Source organism: Hypanus sabinus, chromosome 24 (genome assembly GCF_030144855.1).
Source record: "Hypanus sabinus isolate sHypSab1 chromosome 24, sHypSab1.hap1, whole genome shotgun sequence".
Lineage (NCBI taxonomy): Eukaryota > Metazoa > Chordata > Chondrichthyes > Myliobatiformes > Dasyatidae > Hypanus > Hypanus sabinus.
Genome location: NC_082729.1, coordinates 32,595,912 through 32,613,071, shown reverse-complemented (window position 1 = coordinate 32,613,071; position 17,160 = coordinate 32,595,912). Strand labels below are relative to the sequence as shown.

At 52.0% G+C, this 17,160-nt stretch overlaps 1 protein-coding gene across 1 annotated transcript in view; it reads right to left on the bottom strand.

Moving 5' to 3' along the window:
- grm6a (glutamate receptor, metabotropic 6a) overlaps positions 1 to 16,779 on the bottom strand; it is a 51,471-nt gene extending 34,692 nt beyond the window's left edge. The window contains exons 1-6 of the mRNA XM_059949558.1: positions 16,477 to 16,779; positions 15,536 to 15,752; positions 9,860 to 9,995; positions 7,654 to 7,808; positions 6,412 to 6,552; positions 5,013 to 5,213 (exon numbers count right to left, since the gene is read on the bottom strand). Coding sequence (XP_059805541.1) covers positions 5,013 to 5,213; positions 6,412 to 6,552; positions 7,654 to 7,808; positions 9,860 to 9,995; positions 15,536 to 15,752; positions 16,477 to 16,764 — 1,138 coding nt within the window. The 5' untranslated portion in view covers positions 16,765 to 16,779. The remainder of the gene's footprint in view (positions 1 to 5,012; positions 5,214 to 6,411; positions 6,553 to 7,653; positions 7,809 to 9,859; positions 9,996 to 15,535; positions 15,753 to 16,476) is intronic.
- Between the last annotated feature and the right edge of the window lie 381 nt (positions 16,780 to 17,160).

Below are 17,160 nucleotides of genomic sequence, written 5' to 3'. Positions count from 1 at the left end.
GGGAGTCACGGAGAGGGGTGTCACAGCAGTGGGTCGACCCCATGACCCTGCTCATAATCATTAGGGAATGGGCGAGATCCCGGATTGGGACCCAGCTGGGTTTGGGGAGCACTGAGAAGCAGAGCCGGAATTGGACACAGGCACGGGGCTGTTGGAGACGAGCCGAAGATCCTGGGCCGAGGAGAGTCGGACATTGGCCAGTCAAGGGCAGATGGGACAGGGAGACCCTGGGGACAGAAGGTCAGCACAGTGGGAGGGCAGTGATAGCAGCCCAGGCTGAACACATTGCCTCCAGCCCTCAATTATTTACGTGGCCGGTCACATCATGAGCTCCTCCATGTCCCGAGACCGAGTCTGGACTAATCTCAACCACATTTTCAGCTACCAAGTTTCTGTCCTTCTCCCTCCATCAAAATCTCCACTTCCCTCTCAAAAATCCCCCCTCCCTCTGTCAAAAATGGCTTGAAAAATGGTGCAAGGGGGAGAGATTAAAATTTCTGGGGCATTGGAACCAGTTCTGGGGGAGGTGGGACCGGTATAAACAGGACGGTCTGCACCTGGGCTGGACTGGAACCAACGTCCTGGGGGGAACGTTTGCTACTGCTGTTCAGGAGGCTTTAAACTAATGTGGCAGGGGGATGGGAACAAGTGCAGAGAGACAGAGGGGTGTAAAATGAGGGTAGAAGCAAAAAGTAGTAAGGTGAAAAGTAAAAGTGGCAGGCAGGCAAATCCAGGGTAAAAAGCAAATAGAGCCACTTTTCAACATAATTGTATAAGGGCTAAGAGTGTTGCAAAAACAGGCCTGAAGGCTTTGTGTGTCAATGCGAGGAGCATTCGTAACAAGGTGGATGAATTGAATGTGCAGATAGTTATTAATGAATATAATATAGTTGGGATCACAGAGACATGGCTCCAGGGTGACCAAGGATGGGAGCTCAACATCCAGGGATATTCAATATTCAGGAGGGATAGACAGGAAAGAAAAGGAGGTGGGGTAGCGTTGCTGGTTAGAGAGGAGATTAACGCAATAGAAAGGAAGGACATCAGCCTGGAGGATGTGGAATCGATATGGGTAGAGCTGCATAACACTAAGGGGCAGAAAACACTGGTGGGAGTTGTGTACAGGCCACCTAACAGTAGTAGTGAGGTTGGGGATGGCATTAAACAGGAAATTAGAAATGCATGCAAGAAAGGAACAGTAGTTATAATGGGTGACTTCAATCTACATATAGATTGGGTGAACCAAATTGGTAAGGGTGCTGAGGAAGAGGATTTCTTGGAATGTATGCGGGATGGTTTTCCGAACCAACATGTCGAGGAACCAACTAGAGAGAGGCCATTCTAGCTTGGGTATTGAGCAATGAGGAAGGGTTAGTTAGCAATCTTGTTGTGCAAGGCCCCTTGGGTAAGAGTGACCATAATATGGTGGAATTCTTCATTAAGATGGAGAATGACATAGTTAATTCAGAAACAAAGGTTCTGAACTTAAAGAAGGGTAACTTTGACGGTATGAGGCGTGAATTAGTTAAGATAGACTGGCAAATGATACTTAAAGGGTTGACGGTGGATATGCAATGGCAAGCATTTAAAGATCGCATGGATGAACTACAACAATTGTTCATCCCAGTTTGGCAAAAGAATAAACCAGGGAAGGTAGTGCACCCGTGGCTGACAAGGGAAATTAGGGATAGTATCAAGTCCAAAGAAGAAACATATAAATTAGCAAAAAAAAGCGGCACACCTGAGGACTGGGAGAAATTCAGAGACCAGCAGAGGAGGACAAAGGGCTTAGTTAGGAAAGGGAAAAAAGTTTATGAGAGAAAGTTGGCAGGGAACATAAACACTGACTGTAAAAGCTTTTATAGATACGTGAAAAGAAAAAGATTGGTCAAGATAAATGTAGGTCCTTTACAGTCAGTAACAAGTGAATTGATCATAGGGAACAAAGGCATGGCAGACCAATTGAATAACTACTTTGGTTCTGTCTTCACTAAGGAGGACATAAATAATCTTCTGGAAATAGTAAGGGACCGAGGGTCTAGTGCAGTGGTTCCCAACATGGGGCGTGTGCCCCTCAGGGGGGTAATTTGATTTTTAAGGGGGGCAATTCGAGAATGAGTTATTAACAGTGAATTTTTTCTAGTAAGTCTGTGTGAGTATGAGTGTGTGTGCGAGTTAATACATATGTGTATATACAGTATGCATACATAAAAATACTTGTGTGTATGTACATGTGTAATTGCGTATGTACTGTATATATAGTGTATCACCATCATTACAACCATCAACTGGCTTTCATAATTAAATTAATGAATTGAGTGATGTAGGAAGGAACGAATGAACAAGTCCAAACGCGTAAGAAACTCGTACGAGGTCGCGCCAATGCTGCTTTTTGCAGTAGCTTTCGGTTCTTGGTGGTGTGAAGGTGTGTACATTGCGTTATCTCTTTTAAACGGTGTATCTGTCTTTGTATGCTGTAGAAACGAATCGGCATTGTTTTATTTATTTATTATTATTTTAATATCACTTAATGTTCTTTTTTTACAATTTCTCAGTAATTTCTTCCTCAGAACTTTAACAGTCCTTTGGTTCTTTTATTTTTCTCTTTCATCAATGCCGTGTTCTTTGGAAGCTTGTTTAGACCAAGTTAATGGTCTTTTAGGCTTCCTCCGGGTGAATAGGAGTTCACTTTTTGAATAATAAGAATTATATATCACCACAGGGGGCATCAGGATTTTAGAGGTGATTAGGTGGGGCATGGCCAAAAAAAGGTTGGGAACCACTGGTCTAGTGAGATGGAGGAACTACATGTTAGTAGGGAAAGTGGTGTTAGGTAAATTGAAGGGATTAAAGGCAGATAAATCCCCAGGGCCAGATGGTCTGCATCCCAGAGTGCTTAAGGAAGTAGCCCAAGAAATAGTGGATGCATTAGTGATAATTTTTCAAAACTCCTTAGATTCTGGATTAGTTCCTGAGGATTGGAGGGTGGCTAATGTAACCCTACTTTTTAAAAAAGGAGGGAGAGAGAAACCGGGGAATTATAGACCGGTTAGCCTGACATCGGTGGTGGGGAAAGTGCTAGAGTCGGTTATCAAAGATGTGATAACAGCACATTTGGAAAGTGGTGAAATCATCGGACAAAGTCAGCATGGATTTGTGAAAGGAAAATCATGTCTGACGAATCTTATAGAATTTTTTGGAGATGTAACTAGTAGAGTGGAATGGGGAGAGCCAGTGGATGTGGTATATTTAGATTTTCAAAAGGCTTTTGTCAAGGTCCCACACAGGAGATTAGTGTGTAAACTTAAAGCACATGGTATTGGGGGTATGGTATTGATCTGGATAGAGAATTAGTTGGCAGACAGGAAGCAAAGAGTGGGAGTAAACGGGACCTTTTCAGAATGGCAGGCAGTGACTAGTGGGGTACCGCAAGGCTCAGTGCTGGTACCCCAGTTGTTTACAATATATATTAATGATTTAGATGAGGGAATTAAATGCAGCATCTCCAAGATTGCGAATGACACGAAGCTGGGCGGCGGTGTTAGCTGTGAGGAGGATGCAGGGTGATTTGGATAGGTTAGGTGAGTGGGCAAATTCATGGCAGATGCAAATTAATGTGGATAAATGTGAGGTTATCCACTTCGGTTGCAAGATCAGGAAAACAGATTATTATCTGAACGATGGCTGATTAGGGAAAGGGGAGATGCAACGAGACCTGGGTGTCATTGTACACCAGTCATTGAAGGTGGGCATGCAGGTACAGCAGGCAGTGAAAAAGGCAAATGGTATGTTGGCATTCATAGCAAAAGGATTTGAGTACAGGAGCAGGGAGGTTCTAATGCAGTTGTACAAGGCCTTGGTGAGACCACACCTAGAGTATTGTGTGCAGTTTTGGTCCCCTAATCTGATGAAAGACATTCTTGCCACAGAGGGAGTACAGAGAAGGTTCACCAGATTGATTCCTGGGATTGCAGGACTTTCATATGAAGAAAGACTGGATCGACTAGGCTTATACTCACTGGAATTTAGAAGATTGAGGGGGGATCTTATTGAAATGTATAAAATTCTAAAGGGATTGGACAGGCTAGATGCAGGAAGATTGTTCCCGATGTTGGGGAAGTCCAGAACGAGGGGTCACAGTTTAAGGATAAAGGGGAAGCCTTTTAGGACCGAGATGAGGAAAAACTTCTTCACACAGAGAGTGGTGAATCTGTGGAATTCTCCGCCACAGGAAACAGTTGAGGCCAGTCATTGGCTATATTTAAGAGGAAGTTAGATATGGCTCTTGTGGCTAAAGGGATCGGGGGTATGGAGAGAAAGCAGGTACAGGGTTCTGAGTTGGATGATCAGCCATGATCATACTGAATGGCGGTGCAGGCTCGAAGGGCCGAATGGCCTAGTCCTGTACTTATTTTCTATGTTTCTAAAACCTCCCCCTCCCTCCGTCAAAACCTCCTCCTCCATCTGTCAAAACCACCCCCTCTATAAAAAACTCCCCCTCCTCCATCAAAACCCCCCTCCCTCCCCTCCATTCTACCCTGCTTAACTCCCCCTCTCCCATCAAAACCTCCCCCTCCCCCGTCAAAACCTCCCCTCCTTCCCCTCCATTCCGCCCTGTCTCTGTGTCGTTCTCCCTTACACTTCTTCCCGTCTCTGTCACCCCTCCCTCCCCATCTGTCACCTCCTCCCTCCCTAACACCCATCCCTGTCTGTCATCCCCTCCCTCTCTTACACCTCTCCCTGTCTCCTTGACAAACTCTCTCCACGTCTCTGTGACCCCCCTCCCTACCTGACACCCCTCCCTGTCTCTGCAACCTCTTCCCTCCCCATCTTCGTTACTCCCTCCCCTACACCTCTCCCGTCTCCGTGACTCTCTCCCTCCCAGTCTCTGTGACCCTCCCCTACACCCGTCCTCCTCCCCATCTTCGTTACTGCCTTCCTCCCCCACGCCCCTCCCTGTCTCTGCGACTCCTCCCCTCTCCGTCTCGGTGACACCCTGGGACCCCACTCACCGTTGAAGGAGACCTGACGGATGTATCGCAGGAGAGTGTGGCCGTCCACCCTATCCATCCTGCCACACAGCCCCTCCATCCCGGGGCAGAGGTCGCGCTGCATGGCGTGGAGAGCGTGCGCCATGGCATACACCGCGTCGATCACGAACTGCACCTTCCCCTCCTGCTCGTACGGGGAGTCCCGGCCGATCTGTTCCTGTCCTGTGCAGGGGGGATTGAGAGGACGTAGAAGGGGAGGAGGTAATTGGAGGACAAAGGGAGGTAGAGAGAGAGGTTTGCCAGGTGGAGGGAGGGGGATTAGGGAAGTTGGAGGGGGAGGAGGTGAAGAGGGAAGGAGAAGAGGGGCAGAAAGGAGGCGGAAGATGATGGAAGGAAGGGCAAAGGGAGAGAGAGGGCAAAGGGAGAGAGGGTTCAAGGACAGAAAGAGAATGAGGGGCAAAGGAAGCAGAGGGAGATCAGGGGGTTGAGCGAGTGAGAGAGCGTGCACAGGGTGGGAGAGGGTAGGGGAGGTGGTGGGGATTGCAGAGAGAAAAGAATGGGAGAGCGAATTAATGGAGAGAGGAGGAGAGTGGGGGGAGGGAAAGAGAGATGGAGAGGATAAGGAAGAACGAGAAAGAGGGGCAGGGATAGAAGAAGAGGGGGAAGAACAACGGTGAGAGTGCGGGTGGAAGGAGGGGAGGGGGAGGGAGAGTTGGAGGGAAAGAAAGAGAATGAGAAGGAGAGGTGGAAGGGGTTGGACAGAAGAGGAGGAAAGAAGAGATTGGGGAAAGGGAGGGAGAGAGATATGGGTGAGGGGTAGACAGTTGGGAATGGAGAGGTGATAGACGGTAAGAGGGAGTATTTGAGGTGAGACAGGGAGAGGGAGTGTGGGGTGAGTGGGAGAAGATAAGGGACAGGTTGGGAGTGGTGGGGAGGGGAGGACAGGGATGGGAGTGGAGCATCAGGGAGGGGTTGAGTGATAGAGGGGGAGGTAGACAGAGAATGGGGTGAATGAGACACTGGGCACAGAAAGAGTGCAGGGGGGGTGACAGGTGGAAGACGATGCCCCTCGAGGACCTCAACACCATCTGAGAGAGGGCAGGCTGTGAAACAATCCCTCCCTCCCTCCTGCCACAGTCCGTAGGGTGCAAAGCTGCCCCTTGTCCCATCCACAGGGGGAGTTCCACCACTCACAGGATCTCCCCACCCCCAGCCATTGCTGGGTCTGAACACTCAAACTCCCTATCTGACAGCACCAGGGAGCCCTTACCGTAGGGAGAGATGTGTGAGGTCAGCCGGGGTGGGGGGGGGGGGTTCACCTCTGGCTGATCGCCAACATCCCTTGCCCCCCCCATTCCTCTGTGGCCAACCGTAGGCTGACCTTTGACCTGCAGGCACCAAGAGGAGGGGCAGTGCCTACCGGTGCACTTCCTGAAAGGGGGCTCCTTTTGGGGGCCAGACGGGTTGAGCTTGCAGCCAAAATCCTCTTCCCAGAACTCGGCGAACCAGATGTTCCTGCGGTTGTTCTGCAGAGAGCGGCTGGTGAAGTACTGGTCAAAACCTGGTGGGGCAAGAGGAGAGAGGGGGGGGGTTGAGGTGAGGGAGAGCATCAATGAACGTCAATTGGCCAGAGATCAGATCTAGCTCGAAATTAGTCACTTTCCCTTCCTCCTGTCTTTCTCACGTTGTTTCCCTTTTTCCCTCTCCCTTCCTCCCCTGTATTCCCTTCCCCCTTCACTCTATCCCTCCTAATCTTCTCCCTTCCTCTCCCATTGCCCGCTTTTTCTACATCAAACTCTCCCTTTTGCTCTTTGTCCTCCTCTCTCTCCCATTCACTCACTTGCCCTCACTTCCACCCACTCACTCCCTCCACTCTTTGTCTCCCTCTCTTCCCATTTTTCTCTTTCTTCTCTCACTGTCTGTTCCATTTTCCATCATCTTCAATATTCTCCCTTAATCCCTTTTCTCCCTTCATCCCTCTCCCCCTCCTACCTCTCCCCTTCCCCTATCGCTCTCCTATCCCTCTCCCTTCACCCCTCTCCCCTTCTCCCTCTCCCCTTCTCCCTCTCCCTTTCTCCCCTCCCCTCTCCCCTTCCCCCTATCCCTCCCCTCCCCTATCCCTCCTCTCCCCCTCCCCTATCCCTCTCCTATCCCTCTCCCTTCACCCCTCTCCCCCTCCTACCTCTCCCCTTCCCCTCTCCCCTTCCCCTATCCCTCTCCTATCCCTCTCCCTTCACCCCTCTCCCCTTCTCCCTCTCCCCTTCTCCCCTCCCCTCTCCCCTTCTCCCTCTCCCCTTCTCCCTCCCCTCTCCCCTTCTCCCTTCCCCTCTCCCCTATCCCTCTCCACTTATCCCTCTTCCTCCCAATCCCCTCCTTTACCCTCCCCCTCCCCTCCCCATCTCCCTCTCACTCCCCCTCTCCTTCTCCTCTCCCACCCCTCCCCTTCTATCCCTCTCCCCTCCCTTCCCCCTCCTCCCTCCTCTCCTCTATTCTCCTCGCTGCCTCCCCTGCTTCTCCCTCTCTCTCACCCCTCTCTCCCACCCTCTGCTCCCCTCCCTCTCTCCCCCACGCTCCCCTCCCGATCTTCCAGTCCTCCCTGCGTCAGCCCAAAGCAGAGCTGGAGGGTTGTGCCAGACATCGGGGAGGGGTGGGGTCCCCTTACCGTCGATGGAGGCCCTCTTGGGTAGGATAGTGATGGCTCCCTCGGCAACCTCCTCCTCGTGTAGGACGGGCGAGGCCTTGGCGCCCCAGCTGTCCGAGCCCACCCACAGGAAGTGCCCGGTCAGGTTGGCGAGGCGGGCTGCTTCCAGCACCCTCCTGGTAGGGTGGAGCAGAGGGGAGGGGGTTAACCGAGGGAGGGAGGAGATGTTCACAAAGGGTGGGGGGGGGTCATGGTGATGGAGACGGGATTACGGAGCTGGGTAGGGGCATAGAGGAGGGAGGGGTCGGATGCGGAGATAGAGAGGTCACGGAGACAGGGAGGGGTGTAGGGGACGGAGGGGGTCACTTTGATGGGGAGGGGTGTAGGGGAGGGAGGGGTCACGGAGACGGGGAGGTGTGTAGGGGAGGGAGGGGGTCATGGAGACGGGGAGGGGTGTAAGGGAGGGAGGGGGTCACGGAGACGGGGAAGGGTGTAGGGGAGGGAGGGGGTCACTGAGATGGGGAGGGGTGTAGGGAGGGAGGGGGTCATGGAGACGGGGAGGGGTGTAGGGGAGGGAGGGGGTCACGGAGACGGGGAGGTGTGTAGGGGAGGGAGGGGGTCACTGAGATGGGGAGGGGTGTAGGGGAGGGAGGGGGTCATGGAGATGGGGAGGGGTGTAAGGGAGGGAGGGGTTCACTGAGATGGGGAGGGGTGTAGGGGAGGGAGGGGGTCATGGAGATGGGGAGGGGTGTAAGGGAGGGAGGGGTTCACTGAGATGGGGAAGGGTGTAGGGGAGGAGGGGGTCACTGAGATGGGGAGGGGTGTAGGGGAGGGAGGGGGTCATGGAGACGGGGAGGTGAGTAGGGGAGGGAGGGGTCACTGAGACGGGGAGGTGTGTAGGGGAGGGAGGGGGTCACGGAGATGGGGAAGGGTGTAGGGGAGGGAGGGGGTCACTGAGATGGGGAGGGGTGTAGGGGAGGGAGCGGGTCATGGAGATGGGGAGGGGTGTAGGGGAGGGAGGGGGTCACAGAGATAGAGAGGGGTGTAAGGGAGGGAGGGGGTCACTGAGATGGGAAGGGTGTAGGGGAGGGAGGGGGTCACTGAGATGGGGAGGGGTGTAGGGGAGGGAGGGGGTCACGGAGATGGGGAAGAGTGTAGGGGAGGGAGGGGGTCTGAGACGGGGAGGGGTGTAGGGGAGGGAGGGGGTCATGGAGATGGGGAGGGGTGTAAGGGAGGGAGGGGGTCACTGAGATGGGGAAGGGTGTAGGGGAGGGAGGGGGTCACTGAGATGAGGAAGGGTGTAGGGGAAGGAGGGGGTCACTGAGATGGGGAGGGGTGTAGGGGAGGGAGGGGGTCACGGAGATGGGGAAGGGTGTAGGGGAGGGAGGGGGTCAGAGATGGGGAGGGGTGTAGGGGAGGGAGGGGAGACGGGGAAGGGTGTAGGGGAGGGAGGGGGTCAGAGATGGGGAGGGGTGTAGGGGAGGGAGGGGGTCACTGAGATGGGGAGGGGTGTAGGGGGAGGGAGCGGGTCATGGGGAGGGGTGTAGGGGAGGGAGGGGGTCACAGAGATAGAGAGGGGTGTAAGGGAGGGAGGGGGTCACTGAGATGGGGAAGGGTGTAGGGGAGGGAGGGGGTCACTGAGATGGGGAGGGGTGTAGGGGAGGGAGGGGGTCACGGAGATGGGGAAGAGTGTAGGGGAGGGAGGGGGTCTGAGACGGGGAGGGGTGTAGGGGAGGGAGGGGTCATGGAGATGGGGAGGGGTGTAAGGGAGGGAGGGGGTCACTGAGATGGGGAAGGGTGTAAGGGGAGGGAGGGGGTCACTGAGATGGGGAGGGGTGTAGGGGAAGGAGGGGGTCACTGAGATGGGGAGGGGTGTAGGGGAGGGAGGGGGTCACGGAGATGGGGAAGGGTGTAGGGGAGGGAGGGTAGACACGGAGACGGGGAAGGGTGTAGGGGAGGGAGGGGGTCGGAGATGGGGAAGGGTGTAGGGCAGCGAGGGGGGTCACGGAGATGTGGGAGGGTGTAGGCGAGGGAGGGAGAGTGTCACAGAGACCATTCTGGGCATGGTGATTGGTCATGGATACGGGGAGGGATGGGGTCATGGAGACTGTGGGGAGGAAGGGGTTCATGGATGACGGGGGTGTCCAGCAGTACTGGGGGGGGGGGAACATATGACAGGGAGGTTCCAGACGGGGTGGGTGGGTGTATATCTGACAGCCGGCCTCACTTGATGTCATCCTCGTTGGCGAAGATGATGATGCCCCTGGCATTGGGCGTCTCCATCAGCCTCCCGATGATCTTCTGGAACTCGCCAGGCCGTGGTTCCCGCGGGATCTTCAGCGACTGTGCGATGCACAGGCCCCCTGAGGCACAGAGGACAGGTCAGACACACCCACACTCAGACTCAGCAGGGGTGGGGGTGGGAATCTCAACTGGTCCCACCCAATTCTTGAGGCAGGAGGACGAACAGCACCAAACAGTATTGCACCCAGATTGGACTGTCTCAGAACTTCTATATTTGTGTGCTGTAGCACTTGCTTTTTATTCGCAGTTATTTTGTAAATAACACTTTTCTTTGCATTTCTCATTAGATGCTAAGTGCATTTCATTGGCTTTGTATCTGTACTCGGCACAATGACAATAAAGTTGAATCTAATCTAATCTACAGGCAAGAGGGGTAATCCCAGGAGAAGGAGGGGATCGGCAAAGTCATAACAGGAGCCTGGACACTGGGCACGATTCCTGAAGATGGGAATTAGGATTCCTGGTCCTTGACCCCCTTATTCCTCATTGCATTGGCTTTTTCAGAACCTGATTCTGATCTGGCTCTCTTTTGAGGACTGAGAGTGGGAGGGAGCAGGAAGCACCAGAGAGACATTCTGCAGTGATCAATAAACCAATTGTTTGGAATCAAATGTCCTTCCTTGGTGTTTCAGGGCTGGGTGTGTCTGCACCCTCACAATCCTCCCACCCTCCCCCGGCACACCTTCTCTACCACCTGCCCCACATCCCTCCCTCACCATTCCCAACAACCTTTCATCCTTTGTTCCCACCAGATTTACAAACTCGCTCTCCCCTCCACGTTGACAAATACAGCACTGTGCAAAAGTCTTAGGCACCCTAACTCTGTGTGTGTGTGTGTGTGTGTGTGTGTGTGTGTTTGTAAGATTTTTGCACAGTGCTGTACTTCTTTTTCTGTGATTTTTAGAAATCCAATGTCTCTGCACTGTACTGCTGTTGCAGAATGACCAGTCATCTGATACCGATGGGACAAGATCTGGGATGATGAAAAGAGATTCATGATGATAGGACATGGCTCATGATGATTTGACTGACTTTCATGATGATGGGAATGAAGTTTCTGATGATTAAAAAAAAGTCACCTGATGATATGAATGAGGCTGCCTGCTTTCAGAATATCACCGGCGTATGTCGTGAAATTTGTTAGCAGCAGCAATACATCATAATATAGACAAATTAATTAATTAATTATATAATTAAAAATAGTGCAAAAAAGAAATAATTTTTAAAAGTGAGGTAGTGTTCATGGGTTCAATGTCCAATTAGAAATCAGATGGCAGAGGGGAAGAAGCTTTCAATCCTATTATGCTGCCTTCTCCCCATAACCTTTGACACCCTGACTAATCAAGAAACTATCGACCTCTGACTTTAAAACTTGGCCATCTGTGGCAATGAATTTCAGATTCTTCATCCTCTGGCCAAGGAAATTCCTCCACATCAGTGTCTTCAATGGACATCCCTCTATTCTGAGGCTGTGCATTCTGGTCCAAGACTCTCCCAGCCTCTCCAAGATCCCCTCTATCAAGTCTTCCGATATTTGACAAATTTCAATGAGATCCCTCATTCTTCTAAACTCCAGCGAGTACAAGTCGAGAGCCATAAAACGCTCCTATGTGTTAACCCTTTCATTTCCTGAGATCATTCTTGTGAATCTCCTCTGGTCCCTCTCCAATGCCAGCAAATTCTTTCTTAGATAACGGGTCCAAACCTGCTCTCAGTACTCCAAGTGTGGTCCAGCTGCCTCAGAAACCTCAGCGTTAGCTTCCTAGTCCTCTCGCATTAATGCTGGCATTTTACTTGCCTCCCTCACCACCAACTCAGTCTGCGTGCGCACCTTTCAGGGAAGCTGCACGAGGACTCCCAAGTTCCTCTGCACCTCTGAGTTTTGAATTTTCTCCCCGTTTTATTCCTTCCGCCAAGGCGCATGACTACACACTTCCCAACACTGCATTTCATCTGCCGTTTCTTTCCCCATTCTCCTAATTCTCCTAAATCAGGCCCATTCTGCCTGATTCCTTCTGCTTCCTCATCACCACCGGCTCCTCCACCTATCTTCATATTGTTCACAGACTTGGCCACAAAGCCATCAATTCCTTCATCCAAATCATTGACATATAACGTGAAAAGAGGCTGTCCCTACCCCAGCCCCTGGGGCACCGTACTTGTCACCAGCAGTCAACCAGAAAAGCTTTCTTTTATTCCCATTCACTGCCTCCACGGATCTTCTACCCGTGCCAGTGTCTTTCCTGTAATCCTATCTTGTTAAGCAGCCTCATGTGTGGCACCTTGTCAAAGGCCTTCTGAAAATCCAAGTACACAAATCAACTGGTTCCCCTTTGTCTATCCTGCCTGTCATTTCCTAAAAGAAGGCCGAAAGATTTGTCAGGCAAGACTTTTCCTTAAGGAATCCATGCTGACTACAGCTGATGCCTCCAAATACCCCGAAACCTCATCCTTAATCATCAGCTCCAACACCTTTCCAGCCACTGTAGTCTAACTGGCCTATAATTGCCTCCCTCCCTTCTTAAAGAGTGGAATGACACTTGTAATTTTCCAGTCCTCTGGAATCATTCCATTCTTGGAAGATCATTACTAATGCCTCCACGATCTCTTTAACCACCTCTTTCAGAACTCTGGGGTGTAGTACATCTCGTCCAGGTGATTTATCTGCCGTCAGATTTTCCAGCTTCCCAAAAGCACTTTTAGTAATAGCAACTGCACTCACTTCTGCCCCCTGACACTCAAATTTCTGGCGTCCTGCTATTGTCATTCACAGGGAAGACTGATGCAAAATAGTTATTAAGTTCCTTCACTATTTCTTCCGCCCCCCCCCCCCACCACCATTACTGCCTCACCCAGCGTCATTTTCCAGCAGTCTGATATCCACTCTTACCTCTCTTTTCTACTCCTTATATATCTGAAAAAAAAAACTTTTTGGTATCCTCTTTTATATTATTGGCTAACTTACCTTCATGTTTCATCTTTTCTCTCTTCAGTTGGCTTTTAAAAACTTCCCAATACCTTCCCACCAATTTTGCTAAATTATGTGCCCTCCCTTTTGTTTTTATGCTGCCTTTAACATCCCTTTTCGGCCGCGGTTGAAATTATTCCTTTAGAATAATTCTTCCTTTAATAATTATTCCTTTAGAATAATCCTTCGTCTTTGGGATGTATCTATCTTGCACCTTCCGAATTATGCCGGAAACTCCAACCATTGCTGTTCTGCCATCATCCCTGTTAGTGGCCGCATCCAATCAACTTTGGTCAGCTCTTCTCTCATGCCTCTGTAATTCCCTTTACTCCGATGTAACAATGATACTTTCAATTTTACCTTCTCCTCAAACTGCATGGTGAATTTTATCATATTATGACCTCTGGTCCCCTAAGGGTTCCTTTACCTTAAGCTTCCTAATCAAATCCGGTTCATTACACAACATCCAGAATAGCCATTCCCCTATTGGCTCAACCACAAAATGCTCTTAAAAAACATCTTGTAGGCATTCTACAAATCCCCTCTCTTAGCAATAGGCACCAACCTGATTTCCCAATCTACCTGCTGAGTAAAATTCCCCATGGTTATTGCAACATTCCCCTTTTTAAATGCCTTTTCTATCTCCCGTTGTATGTAGCCCATGTCTCAGCTATTGTTCAGAGGTCTGCATATGACTCTCATCAGGGTCTTTTTACCCTTGCAGTTTCTTAGCTTTACCTACAATAATTCTTCGACTGCTGATCTTGCTAAGAATTTGATTTCATTTTTTACTAACAGAGCCACCTCACCTTCAACCTGCCTGTGCTTTTGATGCAATCATGCCCACAATATCATACTTGCCAATCTCTAACTGTGCCGCAAGATCATCTGCCTTATTCCATGAACTGCGTGCATTCAAATATAACACCTTCATTGCCCTTCTTTGATTTCTTTGATTTTGGCCACCTATTACCCTTTAACTTATCCCACTGACTGCAATTTTGCCCCATCATCTGCCTGTCATCCCTCAGAGTCTCACTACACACTGCATCTAGTCGTTTACCATTCTCAGTCCCATTGTTCCAGTTTCCACTCCCCTGCCAAATTAGCTTAAACCCTCCCCAAAAGCTCTCCCACAAGGATATTGGTTCCCTCTTGGGTTCAGGAGTAACGTGTCCTTTTTGTACAGGTGATACCTTCCCCAGAAGAGATCCTAATGATCCAGGAACCTGAATCCCTGCACCCCCCGCGCCACCAATTCGTCAGCCGCACATTCATCTGCCAAGTCACCCTATTCTCACCCTCACTGGCACAGGCAGCAATCCAGAGATTATTACCCCGGCGATCCCGCTTGTCAGCTTCCTGCCTAACTCTGTATACTCTTCCTTCAGGACCTCCTCCCTTTTTGATCTACAGGTATGACATTGGTGCCAATATGTACCAAGACATCTGGCTGTTCACCCTCCCCCTATAGAATGCTGTGGACCCGATCCGTGAAGTCCCTGACCCAGGAATCTGGGAGGGAACGTCCCATCCAGGTGTCGCACTGGTGTCTGCAGAATCTCCTGCCTGTTCCTCTAACTATTGGATCCTCCATCACTACTGCACTCCTCTTCACCCCCTTCCCTCTGAGCCACCGAGTCAGACTCAGTGCCAGAGAACTGGTCGCTGTGGTCTCCCCCCAGCTAGGTTGTCCTCCACAAAGCAGCATACTTATTATTGAAGACAGTGTCCACAGGGGCTCTCTGCACTGGCTGCCTATCCCCTTTCCATCTCCCAGGTACCTGCCCTCTGCAAGTTTGGGGTGATCTCTGTAGCTCCTATCGTTCTCCCGAATGAGCTGCAGCTCCAGTTCCTTAACAGGGTCTCGAAGGAGTTGCAGCTTAATTCAATGTAATTGTCAGGGAGACTGAAGTCTCCTAAATTTCCCACATCTCACATACCATTACCTCTGGATTCATTCTCAGCGCACCAGCTATGAACTAACAGAAAGAAAAACTTACTAGAAACGTTCTGAAACTTTCTTAGAACCTCCACCTGTGCTTGTCTAAGCCTGTTGATCCAAAGCCAGACCACTCTAACAATGTCCCAGTCCAACTACGGCCATTCCACTTACACACGCTTTCTGATGATGGAAAGAGGTTCCTGATGGAATGAATGAAGCTACTGATGTTAGGAATGAGGTTCCTGATGGAATGAATGAAGCTACTGATGTTAGGAATGACGTTCCTGATTGTGAAACTTGAGGTTGTAAGTGATGGGAATTAGATACCAATTTATAGAATTTGAGGTTTCTGATTGTAGTCCAAGGATCTGAATGTTGGGCATGAGATTCCTAATGATGTGACTAAGGTCCTTGATGGTAGGACTGAGATTCCAGATGGTGGGAACAAGATCTTCAATGATAAGGGTTGGTTCCTAACATTCAGGCGCTAAATGATGAGAATAATGTTCCTTGTGGTAGGACAGGGTCCAAATGATGGGAATGGGGTCCCTGATTATGGGAATGATACTCCTGATGATAGGACAAGGTTCCTGATGATACAAGTGAGGGTCTTGATGACAGGAATTATGGTCCTGATGGTCAGGCCTCCATGTCCCCCTCTCTGTGCCCCCTCCCCCCACCATTACCGGCTTCCCGGGAGATCTGAGCAAAGGCCTCCACTCCACTCTCGCCGTAGTTGCCCTCGGAGGCGATGGTCGAGACGTAGTTCCAGCCCAGCGCCTTGACAATGTCCACCATGGCCTGTGCCTGGTAGGAGTCTGGGGGCACCACCCGGGAGAAGAAGTCGTAGCGGTTGTTGTCGCTGAGTTCGGGGGCCGTGGAGGCGTAACTGATCTGTGGGATCTGGGGGGGAGGGGGTCATCACACATGGCGTTAGGGCCCATGGGTGAGTGCAGACTTACCCCCACCCCCCCACCACTTCCTGTCCCCTACCAATTCCTGACTCTGCCCCCTCCCTCCTTCCACCCCTCTAACTCTCCCCTTCCCTTTCTCCTCCAACTCCCTCCCCACCCCATTCCTCCTACCACTCCATCCCAACTCCCTCCCTCCCCTTCCCTCGACTTTACAACTGCATGCTCTGCCCCTTCCCCAGCCCCTCAAACCTCTCCCTCTGCTCCTCTCCATACCCTTCTACCCCCCACCCTCTCCATCTCCTCCTCCTCCTCAGCTCCTGCCACTCTCCTCCCCATTCCCATCCCCCTCATCCCCATTTCCCTCCACACTCATTAACCTCCCCTCCTTTTGACCCCTGCTTCCCCTTCTACCTGCCCCTCTGCCAATCCCCACCACTCCTGTCCCCTCTCCCCTTCCCCTCCCTGCATTTGCATTCCTCTCCTTACACTCCCCCTCCCTTTCCCTCTTTGCCTCTCTCTTTAACCCCCCCCCCACCATTCTCACCTCTCCCACCACTCTCCTTTACTCCCTACCCCTCACCTTCCCTCCTCTCCTCCTCTCCCCTCTCATCCCCTTCCCCCTTTCTCTCCCTCCTCCCCCGGTTCCCCCTCTCCCTCCTTCCCGATCCCCTCACTGACTCATTCCCTCCCCACCACCCGGTCCCATACGTAACTGCGAAGAGCCGCAGGACATTGGCCACCATGATGGAGACGGAACTGCCCGAGGCGCCGATCACGCCCACCACCCGCTCGGGCTGGGCCAGGATGGGCGTCTCGCCGTTGGGGCAGCGGACCTCCGAGGTGTCCTTGCGCCGGATCAGGGCCTGGACGAAGGTGAGCGACTGCTCCAGGGCGTAGGTGTCGCGGGAGCAGGTGTCGAGGACCCGGGCGCCCAGCGTGATGTTGGGCAGCAAGTCGGGGTCGGCGTTGATCTGGTCCAGGGCGTAGAGCATGGCCTCCATCCGGTGCACCCCCTTCTCCTTCTTGATGTCCCCGCACGGCACGCCCACCTGGCCCTTCCCGTGCACGGGGAAGAGGCCGCCCAGCGTCAGGTCACCCTCCAGCCGGATGGAGTGCGGGTGCTGGGGGTGTGCCCCTGCCCACGTCACTAAGCAGGCCAGCAGTGCCACCGGCCAGCGCCCTCCTCCCGCTCTCCCGCCCGCCGCCATCGTCCGAGACCCTGCAACGAGAGAGGACGCCTGGTCAGTGGAGGGTGTGGGTGGGGACAGCGGGAAGGGGGGGGGCCAGATACCACTCCCCCCCCCCCCCCCCGCCGCTGAGACTGCAGATTCACGTCTCAAAACCCGCCCTCCCATCCACCCCCCTCTGAGGAATATTATAGGACAGAGGGACTTCGA